The sequence below is a fragment of the Gymnoscopelus braueri genome, assembly GCF_963280865.1.
Source record: "Gymnoscopelus braueri genome assembly, chromosome: 22".
Lineage (NCBI taxonomy): Eukaryota > Metazoa > Chordata > Actinopteri > Myctophiformes > Myctophidae > Gymnoscopelus > Gymnoscopelus braueri.
The window spans coordinates 20,728,818-20,751,131 of NC_137624.1; the positions used below are offsets into that span (position 1 = coordinate 20,728,818).

General features: G+C 44.6%; 1 protein-coding gene across 8 annotated transcripts in view; it reads left to right on the forward strand.

Moving 5' to 3' along the window:
- The window catches only part of strbp (spermatid perinuclear RNA binding protein), a 130,298-nt gene that overhangs the window by 75,120 nt on the left and 32,864 nt on the right, over window positions 1–22,314 (forward strand). For all 8 annotated transcript variants that reach the window (XM_080420052.1, XM_080420051.1, XM_080420055.1 and 5 more), the window contains exons 4-5: window positions 19,219–19,619; window positions 20,015–20,183. In XM_080420052.1, coding sequence (XP_080276178.1) covers window positions 19,219–19,619; window positions 20,015–20,183 — 570 coding nt within the window. The remainder of the gene's footprint in view (window positions 1–19,218; window positions 19,620–20,014; window positions 20,184–22,314) is intronic.

The following is a 22,314-nucleotide window of genomic DNA, read 5'->3' on the forward strand; positions in this document are numbered from 1 at the left end:
TGTGTGTGTGTGTGGGGTCAGGATTTGTTGTTTGCTTGTGTGTGTGTGTGTGTGCGCACGTCTTTCTTTGTGCGGTTGTGTGTTAGTCAGTGTATTATCCTTGACAGTGTAAGGAAACACTCTTTAGACTGTAGGGTGTGATGTGTTGAATCTGATAACTCTCGCCTGTGTGTGTGGGTGTGGGTGTGTGTGGGTGTGTGTGTGTGTGTGTGTGAATGAGAGCTGGGTGATAACAACTAGCGCGGACAGACATGATCCTTGCGTTCTTGGAGCAGAGGGGAGATGAGAGGTCCTTGGCTTATAGAGTGTCAGTGAGGAAAGGAGAGAGGCAGGGATGACAGACTAATTACCTCCAGTTTGATATGCATCAGGTCACGGACCCCCGTTTGATGACGTGGTTATCTCTGGGACCCCAATCTGCACTGTCAAATCCTCAGTGTTAATTTAAAGACGGGGTGCCGTGATTTCCCCCCCCCCCCCCTAAAACATAATCATCAGGTATTATGGTTATACTAGGAGGAAGATTTTTTTCAAAAAAGTGTACAGAAAGTGTTAAAATTATGTTTTTATGTGGGTATTTAAGTATACCTGGTTCTCACCTTAGCACCACCCACCGTCCCTCCTCCTCCTCCTCATGCCCACACCTGTTGTGTTATGATAATGAGGGGGAGGGTATAATTTTACCGTGTCATTAAAGTGCTGTTTTTCTATTGGCACGTTTGACCCTCAAGGTTTCAGCCTCCAGGAAGAAACTCAAAATAGTCAGAGAAGACATAAAACACCATAAAAACACACCAGGGGGCTTAATGAAGTTCTATCAACCTCATAGACACATGAAAAACAGAAAGAGTGCAAAACCATGGCACCACCTCTTTAACTGAGTTACAGACCTGTATTGTTACATTTGGTTCCTGTATTATTATCCGTACATTATTTTTTCATTATTATGTATCGATGCAGTTTATCCCCTCTAGAGTATTTTTGTTTTAGCTGGGTTTTAGGGTCACCATACTATAGCTTTTTTAATTAAGCTGCGTTCAGACATGGATACAGTTACATTTTCGGGAAGCCAATTAACATAAGCTGACGGCATAGGCATGCCCTATTTCCCTGTACAGTTTGCGGTATGTACCGTTCTCATTCTTGGCGGAATAGTGAGTACAGAACTTGCTACTCACATGAAATATGACAGTAAGCACGCAGACTAGGCGTTGTTGGTGATGAGATTTCAATAGCATCCATCCTTCTGCAGACTGGCAGACCTGCTGTAACTTGTTATCTGTTGAAATAAAATAAAGAGGAGAACAAATTTTTCTGCTGAGGAAGCTATGAAAGCGACCATTTGCAGGCAGAATAATAATGTGTTATGATCATATTTCATTATCGACCACTTAATTAGGTAATTATTAACAGCTGTGTGTGATGCGCTCTCTCTCTCACTATTAAAGCATGCTTGCTCTACCCAACAGACAGACAGAGAGAGAGAGTAGAGAGAGCATGGCCATTCATAGTCGAGCGACCTTAAGCTTATATTGAGAGAGGGACCATCACCGACGGTGAGTTGGACTAGTTGTAGCAGAGACCGATGCATTGTAAAAGTAAGAATCAAACATTTAAAAACATAACCAGTCTTTATCACCTCACGGGAATTAACTTATCCTGCTAGCTGCCAGATTCATAATAGATCTTAGTTGGAAACCTGCCATATCAGAGTGTTCAACTGTCCAGTTGAACACTTCTCCATTCATGTAAAAAAAAAAAAACTTTAGCCTATATTGAACACAAGTTGCACTCAGAATATGCACACAATATCATGATGCTGCCGGCACGGTGTTCATAACTTTTCACGCTTTCCGCAAAGTATTTTCCTACAATGTTGTAGGTCCCACTCCCATGCAGGCATGAATGCCGAAACAAGATTGCCGACACTGAAAATTCGGCGCACGTTCACACATGACACCAAAATCAAATATACCGACAAGTTGCCTGCAAATCTTGTATATCTGAACGGGGCTTTGGTTATCTTTTGTAGTTCTGGGACACCATACAATCATCCACTTGTCATTTCCGGCACCATTTTGCAGTACCTGCTTTGGTTCAAAAAGGTTTCATTTCTCATACTTTTATTGCATTCTTTAAAAAAAACTACAGCAGATATACATTTTGATCTGTCCGATTTTTTTGAAAGCTGGGTTTGAGAACAGGATAGATAAGGTACATAGATGGACAGACAGACAGACAGAAATACGTACGTACACACAGTACTGTAGAATAGATACTGTAGATGGATAGATAGTTGGATAGATGGTTATCAGGGAGGTGAAATAAATGAGTACCCAGGAGCGGCACAAAAGGAAGGCATGAAGAGAGAGAGAGAGAGAAATGATGAATGAAGAATGGAACGGAGTAGAATTCAATCAATGCACAGCGGAAGCATCACCTGAGGGAGGAGTAGCGCACACATTGTCCATTTGTCCATTTCTACACTCGGAGCTAACACCTCGAATTTCACTGTGCAGAGGATGACTTATTGCAGTGCACACCTGGAGGGAGAGAAGGAATGGAGAGGATGAGTGAGAGAAGAAGGGCCCATAAGTGAGTGGAGAGAGAGAGAGAGAGAGAGAGAGAGACACACACACATTCTGTACTAGTGTACTATGTTCCATTCTCTTTTATATTATATTCTGTCCAGGTCTATTCTTTTATGTTCCATTTTGTTATTCTCTGCTCTGTTGTTCTATTCTGTTTCCCTCATGTGAACATGTCCCCTGGTTAATATTTTAAAAGCACTTTACGAACCAGTGCTGTGTCAGCTCGCCTTGCTTTTTAGAGGTCTAGTCATAACGTTTCACAGTGAGGCCATAAGCCTGTCATGCTAAGGCAATGCATTACCAGGAGCAAAGGACGCTGATATAATCATTTCCTGTGTTGCAAGGCAAGCTGGGTATCGTAGTTTCAGCCGGGCTCTTGTGTGTAGTAGTAGGCAGAGTTGGGAACGATACAGATTACAGAGTATTGATTAATATCATTGTCCTCTGAAGCGAGACAGCCTGGCTGCTGTTGGGGAATCTTGTACAAAATGGGGCAGGTTTTTCCATTATTTATCGTCTTTACTTCCTTGTACCCCATTTATCCATATTGATTTAGTCCCGCAGTTATGGATTTTGTCCCGTCTGTCACCTTATGTGAGGTCTTTGCCCGGGGGGTAGTGGAGCAAGTCCAAGTCCAACTAGTGAGGGACAGCCTGTCTCATTGTCTTTTGGTATGCTGCTCCATTCCGCACCACTCATGCCCAATTTGTGCTCGGCCGTACGATGGAATTGCATGTCGGAAATTAGCCGATCTGCAAGCTCACAAAAGTCACATCCGCGACAAGCTGTGAGCTTGGTGGTCGGCTATTTTTGACACACAATTAACCCAGAGTAGAGTATAAATTGGGCGTAATACTAAGTAATAAAACCTATCCATCTGAGAGTGAGGGTGTGCGTGCACACACATCTTTTCCATACACATTTTGATGCTTCGGTAAATCTATGTCCCTTCTATCGTGTGCGTGTGTGTGCGTGTGCGTGTGCATGTGTTAATTTGAGAGCTCAATAAAAGCATCCATGAACGGTGGCAGCCCTGCCAAGCGGAGTGCAGATAAATCAGAGGATGACTGTTTAACCCATTGATACCTGGAACGCTTCTGTGTCACTTTAGATGTCTTTGGCTATTCAAAAATAGCAGATATACAAGCTCGAGTGCCACGCTACGAGCTTGTAGATCTGCTATTTTTGAAAAATCGTGGAAAAATATTTGTTTATATTTTTTTCAAAAAACTGTTAGGATTTAGAAAACATTTTTAGAATCGGCCTCAGGTCTTAATGGGTTAATATAGTCTGTCATAGGCTGCTGAATGTTACACTGCAGGAGAGGGAGGGCTGTTGGTGTGTTGCATTTTACATCTTTCTGTACGCTGCCTATCCTATCCTAATTCCTCAGTGTTTTAATCGTTCTGTTCTGCTTAGATGTCTGAAGGTTGTTGCACCTCATTAAGTGTCTTACAAGCTGTCTAATGGACGGAATGGCATTCAATCAGCCCCATTCAGGTCGGGTGTTCACTCGGTGGTGGTGGTGGTGATTGTGCGTAGCATACAAAGTGAATACAAACACTGCACAGGTAATTGGAAAAACCCTCTCCATGCAGTAAAATCCACGATTTCTGGATTTGCCATTTGGGTCCATTACACTCTTTGGGCCCTATCTTGGGCGCCGCCTTACCCCAAAACGTATTAGCCATTTTTAACTATTTTTAAAAACATTTTCAAATAGTTCAACTAGCCGATCTACATCTGAGCTTGCAGATTGGCTATTTGAACTATTTAAATTTAAATTTATTTTTTTTTATTGTAAAAAATGGCAAAGACGGTTATGGATAAGGGGTAAAGTGGTGCCCTAGCTAGGGCCCTTTAAGTATTAACCATAACCCTAGTATCCCTATTCTGGGCATAATTGTTGAATATTCTGCAAAAATAGGCAAACATCCGTAAAATATAGGCGAACATTTGGCAAAAATAGCAGATCTACAGTATATTCTCATCGCTTTGGGACGGAACTGGCCAAACTGGTAACTTATACGTAGAGATAAATGTATAGGGGGTATCCTGCTGGCGCAGGGTCGGGATAAAGTTCCTTCCCACCTCTGTGGAGACTGAGGTTTGAATCCTCCACGGTGCATCCGGTTTGGCCAGGCACTCCAGTGAACACAATTGGCCCTGTTTGTGGGTGTTGCATTAGCAACTCCTGTAGGTTGGTCAGGGCAGCTGAACCGGGGCGGACGGCGTCTCATCTATCAGAGCAGGAGACACATGCTTGTCTATAGTATAGACTAGTATACCCAAGACCAACCATTAGAGACAGGGACTGCATGGGGGGAATTGGGAATTGTCAGAATGGTTAAATTGGGAGAAAAAGGTCAAATAAATGTATAGAAGGGACATTAACAAATGTTGTGCTGCCACGATCTCTGTGATGTGTTTGTTCTATAGATGTTTTGGTTCTGGTATCCATAGCCAAATATTGGCTGTGAACATGGTGGTAGTAGTAGCTGTATGATACATCTATAATGGGAGAGCAACCTGAAAAGACAGTTTTAACTTAAAAAAAAAAATACATTTTTGGGCTTCTTTTTTTTGCCTTTATTGATAGAACAGTGGAGTACAGTATAGACAGGAAATGGGGAAAGAGTCGGGGGGTGACAAAGGTCCGTCAGGGTCGGGAATCGAACCCGGGACTCGCTGTCAGGCTGCATCAGAGCCTACTGTATATGGTACTTGCCCTAACCACTAGGCTCCCCATTTTAAACTATTTAATGTGAAATGTGTTTTTTTCCCCCTCTGGATACTTAGTGTGAAAATGTGTTACTGTATGGTTGATGTTGTTCATTTAGAGATGGTACTAAGAATCGATTTCTTTTTAGAGGCCAAATACTAATGAAAAAAAAATGGGTGAACTTTTCGAGTAGACAGACAAACGAGGTCTAACACTCCAATCAATACGCCCATCAGCATGAACAACCCAGAAATATAAGTGTGTGTGTGGGATTTGAGCCTCTGCCTATGTACATTTTGCAGCCTTTTGTGGCAATAACTTACTCAGGTTTTTCTTTTTTTTTCACGGGTTTGAGTTGCGCTCGGGCTTCATCTCACTCAGGGTCAGTTCAGTTTGGTTTTAAATCTTTAGGCCCGTCGAGAACTCAAATTCTCGTATTATTTATTGACTTCTTTCCCATCCTTCTATTCATTTCGATACTCTCTTCGTTTCTCATTGACTCGCTCTCCCTCTCTCTCTCTCTCTCTCTCTCTCTCTCTCACTCTACCCCTCCTCCCTCCGTTCTTTTTCTGTGCTCCTGTTTGCTGTCAACACTCGATCTCTCTCTCTGGTCTTTATTGTACTGTCATCACAATATCTCTGCATTCAGGATGCACTTTAGGCATGCAGATTGGGTGTAGGCCCCATATGCATGCTCCATGCCCCCCCCCCCACACACACACACACTCTCACACGCACACACACACACACACATACACACTCAGGAATGTACATTTAATACCATGCAATGTATCGCAACACATCTCTGCACTCACACACTAATGGACATGCACACACACATACTGTAAATGACCAATACCTCTTCTGAGAACCTTGTCCTTGGCGTCGGGTCATGTTATTTATAGCCGTGGTTCCCAAACGTTGTGCCGTGACACTAGTGGGATTTTTATGACAACCACACATTATATATTGCATACATCGGTGCTTTGTGCACCCTCATTTCCCAATACAGAGGCAAATTCTATACCCTAAAGAAATGTATATTTTAACCACTTTCGACCTTGGCGTCCCTATTTTGGGGCATGTCATAGAAAATGTAAATTTACGTTTTGTGTTGTATTGTATTTCTCTTAGCTTGTAGAACGGCTATACTTCCTATAAATCCAGGTGCGTCTTGAGATTTTGCCTTTGCCTTTGGGCGGCTTGGGAACAGAGATGGAGCCGTGAAGGGGACAGAGGCTCAGGCGCAGGGGGAGAGGCAACAGCGTTGAGTGCATTCTACAAATTGTCCCATCAAATAGCCAACGTGTCGGCGCGCATGCCTGACTAGAACTCCTCCAAGCGAAATGTCTTTTACTGCGGGCCACCGAGGGCAGAGTGAATGGAGGCGCACTGTAAAACCCCCAATTTAACTCTTGTTTTACTACTAGCGGTGATGAATGGGTGACATGGGGTGGGTCAGCTGTCTTTATTCATGTAGAGGGTGGTATGTTTGGTGAGTTTACTGTTCTTATTTGTTTACAATGGGTTGGCGTGCGTGTGCGTGTGTGCGTGTGTGTGTGGTGAATGGCTGTGTAACGTGTTTATGTAACATTGGCCTGCCTGCTGGTCACAGTCATTGGGGTGTGAAATGGATGGTAATTGATGTGTGTGTGTGGTCTAAAAGCACTATACGCAAGAATGGCACACAAAGGTAAACACACACGCACACCCTTAAGGTATGTGTGTGCGTTTGTGTGCTAAGTGTTAAGTACATGGTCTGTGGTGCTGGTTTGTGGATAGCCGAGCCTCCGCAGTTTAATGTGTGCATCAACATCTTAAGGGTAGTTTTAAAATACTGTAACTGGGCACGAGGCAAGGCATTACTACCTACAGAATACCATACTTAGTCAGTTATAACTGACTAAGTATGGTAGTTTTATTTCAAATATCCACTCGATGTCTCGCCTATGGGAGAGCGCCCTCTGGCGTGATCACAGAAGCATTACCTTATAAACTCCAGACAAACCTTTGGCTGGATTCTGACCTCCCTCTGACTGGAGGGCCCGCCCTCCATCCTATATAAGTCAGGGGAGAGTCATTTTCCGTAATTCAGTTTTTCTTCTCGTTCGATCGAGGAAGCACCTTCTCAGTCCACCTTATGGAGTCGGCACGGCGAAAGTCTCATAAGGACAGGATAATATCTTGGACCGCGAGACGCTGCTGACGGTAGGTGTTGACTTTCTTTACAAAACCTGTGACAATATCGCACGGTTCTTCCTAGAGGAACTTAACATGTTCCCTAATTTTTCTAGCTTAAATTGCTAACGTGTAGTATAGTCTGCTACTTCTCAGTCTAGTAGCCGTGAGCCAGGGGATGAGCCTAATAAGCTCTCCTCAGCCCCACGGGCTGCTAGCCACAGTTAGCCCCGAGCTAGCTAGGAGAAAAACAAACACGCCAGCATAGTCTGCTCGGCCCCCGTGTTTTGTTTTTCCCTCCTCCCTGTTCCGTTCTTCAAGCTTAAAACGCTTAACGTGAACATGGCCTCCGCAGCTCCGAAGAGCCGGACCGGGTCCAACAGAGCCCCGGTCCCGCAGAAAGAGTGCGAGACGCCACCGACTAGCATCATATACTACCAGCTAGCGTAGCGCGTCGTCACCGGGAGCTTAACAAGCTCCCACTAGCGACACTGCTTACAGGCTATCATGCTAACACAGAGTAAACACGACATCTTAAGATCGTGTTTTTCTCTAGGGTGACTTCTTACCCACGAGCTAACACCGAGTAAACACACCAGCGTCGTCCGCTCTTAGTGTGCTTTCTCCGGGTCAGCGCTGCACGCCACCAACTGGCATCATAGGATACCAGCTAGTTTTTAGCATGTTGTCACCGGTGAGTTTAATAAACTCCCACTAACAACACGGTTGGCAGGCTACAGCAAACACGGCAGCATCTCTGCTTTACATCGTGGTTTTCTCCGAGGTGATTCTTAGCCAAGAGCTAAAACACTGAACAAACACACCAGTGTTTACACTCTTAGTGTGTTTTTTCTCTGGGACAGCCCTGCACGCCACCAACTAGCATAATACGCTACCAGCTAGCTTAGTGTGTTGCCATCGGTGAGCTTAACAAGCTCCCACTAGCAACACGTTACACACTGCGTGCTGACACAGAGTAAACACGACAGCATAACCTGCTTCACATCGTGTTTTCTCTCCGAGGTGGTTTTTAGCCACGAGCTAAACACCGGGCAAACACACCAGCGTCGTCCGCTCCTACTGTGTTCTTTCAGAGACAGCCCTGCACGCCACCAACTAGCATAATATGCTACCAGCCTGCTTAGCACGTTGCCATCGGTAAGCTTAGAGCTCCCACTAGCAACACGTTTTGCACACTGCGTGCTATCACCGAGTAAAACACGACAGCATCACTGCTCCACATCGTGTTTTTCTCTCTAAGGTGGCCTCTTAGCCACGAGCTAAAACCGAGCAAACACACCAGCGTCTTCCGCTCTTAGTGTTTTTCTTTGGGACAGCTCTGCAAGCCACCAGCTAGCATCATAAACTACCAGCTGGGCAGGCTACAGTTAGCTACACGCTAACACCGACATCGTGTTGTTTCCCTGGGACAATAAAAGCTTAGCAAGTTTTTTCTCCCATACACGACTCCCCTGTTTTACAGACCTTGCCACAAACAGGCTCCACGCGTGTTGTGAACAATGACCGCTGCAGCCCAGCAACGAAGGGACCCCTGTCCCTCGAAAGAGTGCGGGGTCTGCGGGAATAGAATGTCGTGTCACGACGGACACAACTCATGTGTTATTTGCCTGGGACCGACCCACGCAGCCCGAGGGCCGTGTGAGGAAGGTCCGTTCCGCATAGCATGCGGACTGACTGAACCTAGGTTCGTCAGAAAACGGGCCATACATTTCCAAATGTTTGACCCGGCCATAGAGGAGTCCACGTCCACCGGGGCGGAGGGGGACGAACCCCCCCAAACCCCGCGAGGCGTCCCTTCTACACCAAGTTAGGAAGAGGACACGGACGAGGCCCAACTACTCCAGGGTACAGAATATGTCCCCTATAACCAGGTCATTGAGTAGGCGATTGGCCAGTAAAACGAGCCTCTCCCCACGACTCATACTCGACCTAGAGTTACCAGCGGCGTAGCCTATGGCCACAGCCGCAGCCAGTATGGGAGAACGGTTTAATGCCTACTCCCGTTGGCAACCAGCACTGGGACAACAGTTGACGTGTCCTGGGCTGAGCCCTACTCTTCCCGCTACCCGTGGAAGAAGGGGTTGCCACACACCTCACGTCAGAAGCCACGGCTCTGACACGAGAGCCCAACTCCATTGCGAAGCACGCGTCGCCTAAACGGCAGGCGCTCCTGCTTGCAACCTACAGGCCAGGGGGGGCACCCTAGCCAGCCAGAGGCAGGCCTCGGGCAGCTACTCTACAAGAGCGAAATAAAGAAAGGAGAGGGACATGGCTGGGACTATGTCAGGAGGAGACGGTGGACACCGCCTCCCCCTCTCTCTCTGGAGGTCCTAGAGTTCTGGTGACCGGGCGGGGCGGGGTGAACACGCTCCACCACCCGATGGAAGGGAGAATGACTTTACACACTATACATTATGTGGATAATGTTGTGTGAATGTAAACATGGGTTACGACTGTAACCCCGGTTCGCTGATACTATGACCAAGATGTCTCCTTTGGCAAGACATCGGAGTGGTTATTAGAAACCCTCTCTACCTGTTTCTCTAATAAAATTTCAAACCGTTACAGCCTGATTTTCAGGGGCACGGCAAAAAGAAATGAAACAGGACAAAACCAGAACATAAGGGACACGAGCTCGCTACCACAGAGGTCTCACGGACACTTCATGGTAGCGGGGCGAATGCTCGCCATGGGGAGAGGACGATTACGCCCTGTCCCCAAGGGAACGGCTCACGGTCGACTCTGTTCAACCACTATATAGCTGCACTCTATATCCAGGGGATATATACTACAGTTCGCCTCGAGACCTCCCCATGCTAGTGAAAGCTATTTTCTCTTAAGCAGGGGACTGGCGGGCGACTTTCTACAGGAAGACAATTCTCCCTGTTGGGAAAAAGAACTGTACAAGAAATACCCAGAGACCAAGCGAACAGCGGGCTCTACTCGTGCTATTTCCTGGTCAAAAAGAAGGGGGGGGGGCTGCGTCCGATACTGGACCTAAGAGCCCTCAATCAGTATCTAAAGGTGTTCAAATTCAGGATGTTATCAAATCCGTCTCTCCTCCGCATGGTGCGCCAGAGAGACTGGGTCACATTGATAGACCTAAAAGACGCCTATTTTCATGCTCCTTTTACCCACCACACAGAAATCTCTGCGGTTAGGGTTCTGAGGTTGAAATTACGAATACACGGTGCTACCGTTTGTAACGTCCTCAGCCCCAGAGTATTCGTCGAATTCACGCAGGTTGCGATTGGCCCTCTGAGAAGAGAAGGCACTCGCATAGCGTCTTACATAGACGATGGGCTGCTACAAGCCGACTCAAGAATCGGCGGCAAGGCAGCATACTCAGAAAGTGGTGTCTCACCTACTGAAATCGTTTTCAGGGTCAACTGCGTGTTGGTGCCTGCACAGACGGCGAATTTCATAGGCAGGACTCTGAACTCGCTATCGTTCAGAGCCAGCCCGCCACCGAAAAGGATCAGTCCTTTTTGTCCTGCCTAGCACAATTTTACACGGGCCGGAGGGTCTCCTTCAAAATGTGCATGGAAATGTCAGGTATGATGGCCTTAGCCGTATCGCTAAGACGATTGGGCAGTTGCTGTCGTGTGTTGGTCACAGAGGAATGTGTAACAACGCTGTGTCGCTGGAGGAATCTGTGATTCCTCTCAGACGAATGGTCTCTGCACCCGGAGATACCAGGACAGATCTGGGATCGTTTGATCGCCCCCAGATGGATCTTTTTGCTTCACTGGAAGACACGGGATGTCCGTTGTTTTTCCCAGTGGAGGGTGCAGTGCCTCTGGGTCGAAATGCACTAGTGCACGAATGGCTCAGAACTCTTTTTATGCTTTCCTCCGCTGTCCCTGTTAGGTCCCACGCTCGTGAGAGTGAGGGACCAGGGGCTGATGGTGATACTGGTGGCCCCAGAATGGGGTCACTGGGTGTCAGTCGAACCTCTCCTGTACGACCGCTTGTGGCTGCTTCCGTTACGCGGAAACATGCTAACGCTAGCAGGGGGCGAGATATTTTGTCCCTGACCAGAACATCTGACTCTCTGGGCTCAGCCCATGAGGGGATGAATCTGAGTACTGAGGGGTTACCCCAGAACGGTTTTGAGATAAGGTGCGAGAAGTCTCGCACTGTGCCGTTCTAAGCCCATGTCCATTAAGTCCTTTTCTACAGGATTTAATGGATAAGGGCAGAGCCTTTTCCACAATAAAAGTCTACTTGGCGGCTATCTCAGCCGGCCGTATTTGCTTGAGGCCGAGACGGTGGGTCAGCACCGCCTGATTTGTCGGTTCATGGAAGGGACCGGACGTCTCTTCCCGAGTCAAAGTCCCCGGTGTCACCCTGGGATTTGAGCCTGGTGTTGGACTCCTTATCTCGGTCACTTTTCGAGCCTCTGAGTCAAATTGACAGAACAACTGTCAGTCAAGACTGCGTTACTGATGGCTTCAGTGACTACTGTAGGGCTCAGTAATCTTCATGCACTGTCAGTACACGAGGAGTGTACACAGTCAAGGAAGGGGCTACAAGGGTGGTTGTCAGACCCAGACCTGGGTATGTGCCAAAGTACCAAGTGTCCTTGTGACCTTGAATGCGTTTCACCCGCCTCTTTTCGCCTCATAGGAGGATGAAAGGTTACATTGCCTTTGTCCGGTTCGGGCTTTGGAAATGTGCATTGGCAGATCTAGGGCTTTGAGAAAGTCAGATCAGCTATTTGTGTCATGGGCTCCACGGATGGTGGGCAAGCCCATTGCATAACAGACACTTTCCCACTGGATTGTAGAGGCTATTCAGTTAGCCTATTCCAGTGGTGGGATGCTGCCCCAGTGGGACTGTGGGCACATTCTACAAGGGAAATAGCGACATCATGGGCCCTCTTCGGGGGGGTCTCCATTTGGGATGTCTGCAGTGTGGCATGTTGGGCTTAGGCCTTGACATTTGCCAGGTTCTACAGTTTGGAGGTAACTGCAGCCCCTGTGGCGCATACGGTCCATAGTGTAGCCTCCAGACGGGGGTCAGGCCCCTAGGCTGGTTATTCTGGACTTCGAGATAACAATCAGGGAGTTTACTATATCTCCCATAGGCGAGACATCGAGTGAATATTTGAAATAAAACTATAGGTTACTGGACGTAACCCCGGTTTTATGATAATATGAGCGAGATGTCTCGAAAGACACCCTTCTTGTTTACGAACGAGAAGAAAAATGTTATCTTGAATTACGGAAAATGACTCTCCCCTGACTTATATAGGATGGAGGGCGGGCCCTCCAGTCAGAGGGAGGTCAGAATCCAGCCAAAGGTTTGTCTGGAGTTTATAAGGTAATGCTTCTGTGATCACGCCAGAGGGCGCTCTCCCATAGGCGAGACATCTCGCTCATATTATCATAAAACCGGGGTTACGTCCAGTAACCTATAGTTATAACATGCTGTCCCGCTGAGCTTATAGTGCATTGTGACCAGCACTCATAATACTATAAACCTTCTTATAAGTTGTTATACATAATTATAAACATTTATAAACATTTATAACGAGTGTTATGAAGTATTTTAATACATTCATTGCCAGGTATTAATTAATTAAATCATCCGCCGCTGCCAGCGGTTTTACCTTATTTTGAGTGTTTTTGACGAGCCACAGAATTTCTTTTTTAACCCGGATGTAAACAAACGATGTCTCGCGGAAAGACGAGTCTCTCTTCTTTCCAAAAACATTGTAACCGCGATCGTCCGTTCTGTAGTTATCGGCAGTTGAATATAGCTTGTTGTCACCAAAAACGCAATCTGGGAGAAGAAATCGGAGATGAATGTATTTTTATAAATCTGATTTTTATACATTGTAGTGGCCGGGGTGAAAATGTTTTAGATGTAATTTCCGGGTGGATCCTCGAAGTCAAGGCATCATTCATAGATTGGCCAAGAGCGCCCTCTAGTGTAATGACTAAAAACACCATGATGCCTAATATTATGTCTTTGGCAGTGAAGTGTTGGATTTGAGATGCCGTAATATTATGTCCTTGGCAGTTAAGTGCATTATAGATGCAATTATAATGTATTACAGACCCAACCTTTAAGTAAAGTGTTGCTGTGTATTTTTATATTGTGTTATTGATTGAAAACATCTGAGTACTTTTCCAACACTGATTATAGGACGTTTTTATCGTACAGTTTCTCCCCCCCCCCCCATCCTGACATACTTCCAAAGCAGCAGGCTTTAATTTAGTTAGTACCTTTTTAGATTAAAAACTAAAAACATGACTTAACCATGTGGTGGAATCACAGGAAGCAAGGATGAGAGACCAGTCTGCATGTTCACGATTTATTCAGCACAAAGTATACATTACAGCATCCTAGGTTTAATCTAGCACGTGCACGAGCAGGCAGCAGGAACGACTTAGGCAGGAATCATCCTGCAGCAGAAGATGCAGGCAGCATCAGCAGTAGAAGCTCAATCAGCTTCAGCTCAATCAGCATCGGCTCCCAGGAGTTCCTGGGTTCTGGCTTATACGTATATCCTCTTATCATAATATCATTCCCTATCAGGCAGACTGAATCAAGCTATTCTTACTGTACCTAGTAGGTACAGTAAGAATAGCTTGATTGATGAATAGCTTGACCTTGTGAGTGTGGTAGGTACTACCTACCACACTCACAAGGTGTTTCAATATCAGCTTCCTGCAGCCATCATCAAAATGTATGCTGCAGACCTAATATGTTCAGTCTGTTCTCGCATCTCTGTTTGAATCACAGACCTTTAGACACAAGGGTCATTCGCTGGTTATTGTGACATGTCCTGATATCATATGTGTCATCATGTTTCATTGTTATTAATATAGCAGTTCTAGCGAGACAGTTATGACGCAATCTGTGCCAATACATACACGGGGTACAATATGTATCTTGTAGGGGTGTGCCGATACACTAATTTCACCAAACGATATGATACGATATTTGGCTCACAACTTCGATACGATTTCGATACGATACGATACGCACTTTTTTATTATGAAAATATATGGGGGAGAAAAAATGCAAACAAATAATTCTGTTTTTGCATTATTCAGACGCAAACTTGTAGCTTTTCAGCTACAATAGCCGTTTTGAATCCAAATAGGGCAATAGTGTGACACCTGACCCGAAAAAAAACAACATGTTGTCACCCTTTTCACCTCGGGGCTGTTTGCATGCCTGATTATTATTATTGTAAAAATTATGATTATTATTATTTATTTTTTTCAAAACGATATTTTTTTTTCTCCAAAACGATACATATCGTCACGAAAACGTATCGAGATATATCGCGGGACGATATATCGGCACACCCCTAGTATCTTGCGTATTACCGTATAGTATAGAAATTCCATAACAACCAACAACCGCAGCATTCCTAGTCTGGGGGGAACATTCGCCAAAAATAGCAGATCTACAAGCTCACAATGCCTCTCGTCAAGTGGTCAAAGTACTGTTGTAACCTATGTCCGGTTAGACTAGAGGAAGACTAGAGGGTTTAAGTGGATAAGCTGCAATTGAGTTAAGCTGCAATTGATTCTGCAGGAGTATGTGCTGATGCCTTTTATATGGTGATGGTGTTATTGCAGTTTTCTGTTTTTTTGTATGAATGAACCGAAAGTCTGAGGAGCCCTGGCAAAATGAATTTGGCCCTTCTTTTACTGTGAAGTGTTTTTAAGGTGTGACAATAAAGTATTTCGGATTCTCCTGCTCAGAATCACTTTTAGGCCAATGTACTGATAGTGAGGTTAACCTGATATTGTCACGCTGTCACTGCTGGGGGTTTGCTGCATAGAGGTCCACTGTCACTGTACAGTGATTTATGAATGATTTATCTTCCCTCTTCTGTCTCTCTCTATCCCTCCCCCTCTCTCAGTATCTCTGTGCTCCCTCTCTTGCTCTCTCTCTATCTCTCTCTCTCTCTCTCTCTCGCGCGCGCGCGCGCGCGCGCGCGGCGCGCGCGCACACACACACACACACACACACACACACACACACACACACACACACACACACACACACACACACGAAGGAGAGCATATTGCGCTACAGACCTAGGTTATGTGGCAGTCAGGGTGAACTCAAGGACAATAACAGATGTCGAGAGAGAGAGAGAGGGGGACGTTCTCTTTTTCTCATTAATATCACGCAGGGCCATTGTGCCGCTGCCTCTCCTCTGGAGATCACAGTAATCAGGATTTCAAGAGGAGGCGAGAGAGATTGTGGCTTTAAGCTGCGCACTTATACAAGCCAATGGCCACTTCTGACACTGAGTTCAATTTCAGAGTTAAGATGTATTGTCGAAGAGAACAGGCTCCCTGTGTGAGCCCTGCTTTTCCCGCGATCCAGACCGACCCCAGCGAAAAGAATTATCTTTAGGTGAATTTTTACACTCTTGAGTTAAGCTAACACAGAGCAATGGACTGTGCAGAAGTAAAGTACAGGTGTCGTTTGGAAGAAATGGAACAGATGACCGACTTTGTGAATATAAGTGGGCTTGAATAATCTTTACAAATTGAACCATCTGAAGCTCTGCTCCATTTAAGGAACTCCCTACTGAATGTAAAGTTCCTTGGCAACAGCCTCAGGGCACATCTGACGCAACGCTAAACATGCTGCTGACATCGTTATAGCCTGGTTGTGTCCTTATTTGTGATCGCTGTGGTGGATCTTGAATATTTCTCCTAAATATTTTACCTATACTCTGTTTTGTAGTCTTGACTTTTTGTATGCACAGTTAAAATGGTGACATGCATGTGGATAGGATGCCAGTACACAGTAAAATCCTGACTGTCTTTTAAGTTTACATTCAGGGAGCGGGACGAACAACCGATTTAGAAGGCATTTGTCCTCAGGAAATGGCGGCCTTTGACCATTATGCAGTAATTGCAGTATGGTCAAAAGGATGGTCTTCCGGCTCACAGCCTCTCATTAATCACATTAACCCCCGCCGTCCCTATTTTGGGCAAGTCATTATAGCTGTAAGCCTAGTGGAAAACAGCAGATCTACAAGCTCGCAATGCTATTTTTTGCTATTTGTCGTATAGGGCTCAAGTGGTTAAGTCAGCAGTAACTACAGTGATTTACTGTACTTACTGTACAACTATAACACACACACACACACACACACACACACACACACACACACACACACACACACACACACACACACACACACACACACACACAGAAACACTAACACTGTGCTTTATGGCAGAGGAAGCTCCTCATTAGCAACGGCTCATAAAACCTACAACTGTGTGTCTGTTTAACACTGCTGTGAACGCACACACAAGCACACACTCGTGCATATTTGCTCTCACCAACTTGCAGTACCTACTGCGCAGTAGCACAACGTTTAAATCAAAAGACTATTGTTTAAATCAAATGTTATACTCCGTATGACGTGTGTCACGTGCTGAAAATCACCATACGATGACGTACGAAAGGCCTTAAGCCTAGTTAATACTCTGTTATACAATGCCAATGCTTGCCAAAACAATTACTGATCTACAAACTAACAACGTGTCGCTCTGCGACGCGTTGTTAGTTTGTAGATCAGTAATTTTTTGTTATAGACACCCTCCACGCGATGGAGTATACATTAAAGGGATAGTTCACCCTCAAAATGACTTATTTTCTATCGATTACTCACCCCATGGAGATTTTTTGGTTTTTGTCGCATTCCTAAGCCAATAATTTAATGACCGGTGGTCTCTCCGGTAGATACGTTATTGACGACTGACGTAATGGATGACACTGTCACAGTTTCTATGTGGATCTGAGATCCAAAATGTCCTAGGTCTTTTTCCAATGCCAATCGAACAGGAGCGTTTGTTTTAATTCATGTCCCGTTTTGGTTCACTCATTCAACTCACTCATTCAACTGTTCAACCTAATGAAGACCTATTCATGTAGCCAGTCAATTATTGACTTTATAATGTCACACAAAGAAGGGCAAACTGCACTGCTGGACTTGGACCAAATTGACAAAATAAAAAAATCAAGATTAAGGAATGAATCTGACAGTATTTGTTTGTTTGAAATAAGAAACCTATGCTGACTGATAGACAGTTTAGACACAACCACTTGCTTTGGCTCACTGGTTGGCAATCGCTATGTACTGTACACATACATACACCAAGACAAGTGTATTGCTTGTTAACATTTGTCCTCAATTCCTTTAATGTGTTCTATCTGGCTCACACTGGCACTAGAGAATGCCAACAACTCAATTAGGAACAGAATGAAAAATGTGTGTGTGTGTGTGTGTGCGCGCGTTTGTGCGCGCAAGGTTTGGTTTCAAGGAGATGGATGATATTGTCCATCCATGCTATCCATAGTGTTATCCATAATACTCCACAAAGGTCATCTTTCCTTTGTGTATATAGATGAAGGCAAATTTGTCTTTGATTTGTGTGTTTGTGTGTTTGTGTGTAGATGAAGGCAAATGTGTCTTTGATTTGTGTGTGTTTGTGTGTCTGTCTGTCTATTTTAATCAAACAAATCGATTTTATATATTATAATTGTTTTATTTATTTAAATAAAATATAATTGAAATCTTCCAAAAATGTAAATTTTCTTAATATTATCAATGCATGGCTGTGTTGAACTTTTTGTATTGGAAAACTATTGAAAATAGCAGATCTACAAACTCACAACGCGTTATGAGCTTTTAGATCAGCTATTTTCACTATTTGAAATAGGTTTTAATAGTGGTTATTCATAATATACTGTATTTTTGTAAGTTTGGGTCCCAAGAGTCCCTTCCTAGAAATGTAGTGGGGTACAATATTTCTATTTGAAATGTAGCATACTGGAAGTCATGAGCTTGCAAAAAACAAACAAACAAACAACAAACGGTCCACCACTAAGGCCTGCATGCTTGTGCTTACTGCTTGCCTGAATTAGGACTAGGTGGGCTGGAGAAGTACAGTAGCAGGGATTTGTGATGTCTTGCACGTTTGCATTTGGATGAGTGGTGTTGGTTAGGTTATGAGAAGCCACTGAATTGATTTCTCTCCCATAAAAAAAAAAAGATATATGACCCATGTGAGTCATACCAACACATATAGGCCTTTGCCAAGCATACACAGATAGCCATGCAAGTGTTGAAGTATTTTTGTGGTAGGGCTCTAATAATCTTTGTGGTGCTTTATTTTTGCTGTGTGTGTGTGTGTGTGTGTGTGTGTGTGTGTGTGTGTGTGTGTGTGTGTGTGTGTGTGTGTGTGTGTGTGTGTGTGTGTGTGTGTGTGTGTGTGTGTGTGTGTGTGTGTGTGTGTGTGTGTGTGTGTGTGTGTGTGTGTGTGTGTGCGTGCGTGCGTGCGTGCGTGCGTGCGTGCGTGCGTGCGCGCGCGCGCAAGAGAGAGCGGGGGAAGAGGGAAAGAGAGGGAGGGAGATAAATTAGTCCCCAGTGGGAAGACATGGCCTAGCTTGATTGATTAAAGCTTATATTGGTGTGTACCTCTTCTAGTGGTGACCTTGCTGTGTGTGTGCACGTGTTGTTTGTGTGTTTGCACGTGTTTTAATTCATGTTTATTGTGAGCCTGAGTTTTGTGTAATTTGACAATTTAGACCTGAGGCCGATTCTAAAAACGCCTTCTAAATCCTAACCTAATTTTGTATTAAAAAAGATATATATGTAATGCTTTCTCTCTTCTCTCTCTTCTCTCACTCTCTCTCTCTACCTGTCAGAGGTCTTTCCGTTCCTTCGGTAATGACGACCGCCACGTCATGGCGAAGCACTCTACGATATATCCCTCCTCACATGACCTGGAAGCCGTGCAATCGCTGGTTTCCACCGTGGAAGGTGCCCTCAAACACGTCTCTGATTGGCTGGATCAGAGTAATATCGCCGATGCCCACAGCCAGGCCGACAGCCAACCTGCAGACAGCAAACCAGCAGACAGCAAACCAGCAGACAGCAAACCTGTAGAGAGTAAACCTGTAGACAGCAAACCTGCAGACAGCAAACCTGCAGACAGCAAACCTGCAGACAGCAAACCTGCAGACAGCAAACCAGCAGACGGCACAGAGAATGACGACCCTGGAGATGACCCTAGCGAAGAAGCCGAGGACTCCAATGACAGCTATAGGTATGCTAGCACTGATGCACTGTGGTCTGGTCTGGGACTCTATCTTTGTTCTTATTTACTTCACAGCCAGAGACACAAACATATTTCTTTGATGGTAAAGAGGCATGGATATTTATGATATACAGTAGTAACAATGGAAATGCTTAAGAGAAAAGTAGCAGTTACTCCTGACGTTTGATTACCATCAGTTTAGATAATAGATACTAATATATTTGAAGTGATTATGACGAGACTCCCGCAGGCTTGTGCTGATGATAACCGAGGAGTAAGTACAAGGACAATTTCTTATTCACTGCAGGTATTCATTTAAATGAACACTCAAGATTTGTACAAGTAAAACCTAGGTGGAGTTTGCCCGGCAGGTACAGCGACTTGAATTGTCTTCCGTCTTGCAGGGAGCCCAGTGTAGGCGGGGTCCTGTGTGGGGTGTTGAGGATCGGCCTGGTGGCTAAAGGCCTCCTGATCAAGGACGACATGGACTTGGAGCTGGTGCTGATGTGTAGAGACAAGCCCACACAGACACTGCTGGACACTGTCTGTCTCAATCTTCCCACACAGATACAGGTTAGATACAAGCGCACTAACACTGTCTGTCTCATCAATCTGCCCACGCAGATACAGGCTAGATACAAGCACACTAACACTGTCTGTCACAATCTGCCCAGTTAAATGTCATTTTCATATATTGGTTTAATATATACTGTTGTTGTAATATTCTCATATCAAATCTAAGTTTTTGATAAAATATCAGTTAAAACATCGGTAATCAGAGGTCTGGCACAAAAATTGGGATCTTGCTCACCAACACCAACCACCACACCTGCATGTGCACGTTCATTTTCCTATTTTCATCCTATGCAATAAATTATTGAACACATAATCTCTGCTAGATTTTGCATGAGCTTTTATAATTTATTATAAGCGCTCACTTCATAGAAGACGGTGTGTGCAGGCACAGAAAGCCTTCATTCAGCAAAGTGGAGTAATACAAGAAGGAAATTATGGCTCGTTCAAATTAATCAGCGAATGAGGTACTGTAGTCAGCAGAGCGGTTTCAATGACTTCTCTAAAACATCGTGGTAAAAAGGAGAAAACATTAATTCACTTATTCATTAAGGTAAATTATATGGCCATTCGGCTTCCCTGATCTGCTAACTGTATTAGGAACAATTTACACGTCTGAATTCTGAGGCCCACCTCTCTGCTCTGCTAGCGCAGAAATAATTCAGCCCATTATGGCCAACAGGGCATAATGTCTGCTCCTTTACCCTGTCCCCTCTCATTCCCTTTAGCCATTAAGTGGTGCGTGCGCGTGTGTGCAATGTGCATGCGCATACAGCAATCTCATGTCTCAGCCCAGTGGCCAGAGATCCCAATTTTCTCATACCAGCTAAATGGAATGTAGATGGGTCCTCTGTGACTCACTGCTCACTGTCAGTGTCACATACAGATACACTCACACACACAACATAAAGAGCACAGGCTGACACGCACAAACAAGCAATGCACAGTTAACCACATGGACCATAGCGTGCCTATTCCGGGGCTGAAGATTGGGCAAAAATTACTGAGCTACATCCTGTAGATCTGCCTATTTTTGGCAAAGCAATTTGGTGTAGAGGAAAAGTAGGGGGCCTGTAGAATAGACCATCGTTTCCCAAACAGTGGGTCGTGGACCAATTATTTTATTTATTTATTTGTTTATTTATTTATATATATATATATCAAAATAAAGAAATATATTCTAAAACATTAAAACAATTGATGATCTACAAGCTCATAATGCGTTGCGATGCGTATGTCTAAAATGAGGCATAACATTATTTTCTGCGCCTGTGTGTGTGTTCAACTTTGTGCATATGCCATGTATGTGGCTGTGCCTGTGTTAACCTGTGCACAAGGCGTGTCTTATAAATATGGAGCGTGTGTGTGTGAAATGTGAAATGTGAGCTGCCATCTCCGTGCTGACATCCTCGAATTCATTTATTCTGTCCTAGTCCAGAGCTGAGGGTCGCCAGTAATTGATTCCTCCAGATGGGGGCTAAATGAATAACAGGCCACTCATACAGTAGAATCTAGACACACACAAATGTGTATACACGCTACACAGTAATCCAACAGTTACTCCAACTACTCAATTTAATCTGTTATTCAAATTAATAAAATAATCGATTTGGAAAAATTATATCATAGCAGATCTACAGTACAAGCTCACAATGTGTCGCGATGTGAGCTTATATAGATCAGCAATTTCCCCGAATTTCACCCAACACCGTTGTAGGGTGAAGTATACGCTTCTCGATTACGTGATTAATCTAAAAGGTTATACTGTAGATAGAATAACCGCTAAGAAGATGATCAATCATGTATATTGTACATAAAACAGGCTGACGCACAGATAATTTGAGCAGAACCTCTGACACTCTATACATTGAGACAGACACACACACACACACACACACACACATACATCATTACAACGTGTCTGAAATTGATATAAGGGATTTGAGCAGGTTTTCTCTGCTCCTGCTTTTCTTTCTCCCTTTCCTCGTCTCCTACGCCCCCCCCCCCCCACCTCCTGATAATCTGTTTAGTAAATGCATTGTGTGTGCTAGGATGTGAGGGTCTGGGATTGTGTTGCTCTTGCATTGTACCTAATGAGACAGCTAGATAATGGAGTGTGAAGGGCAAAGAA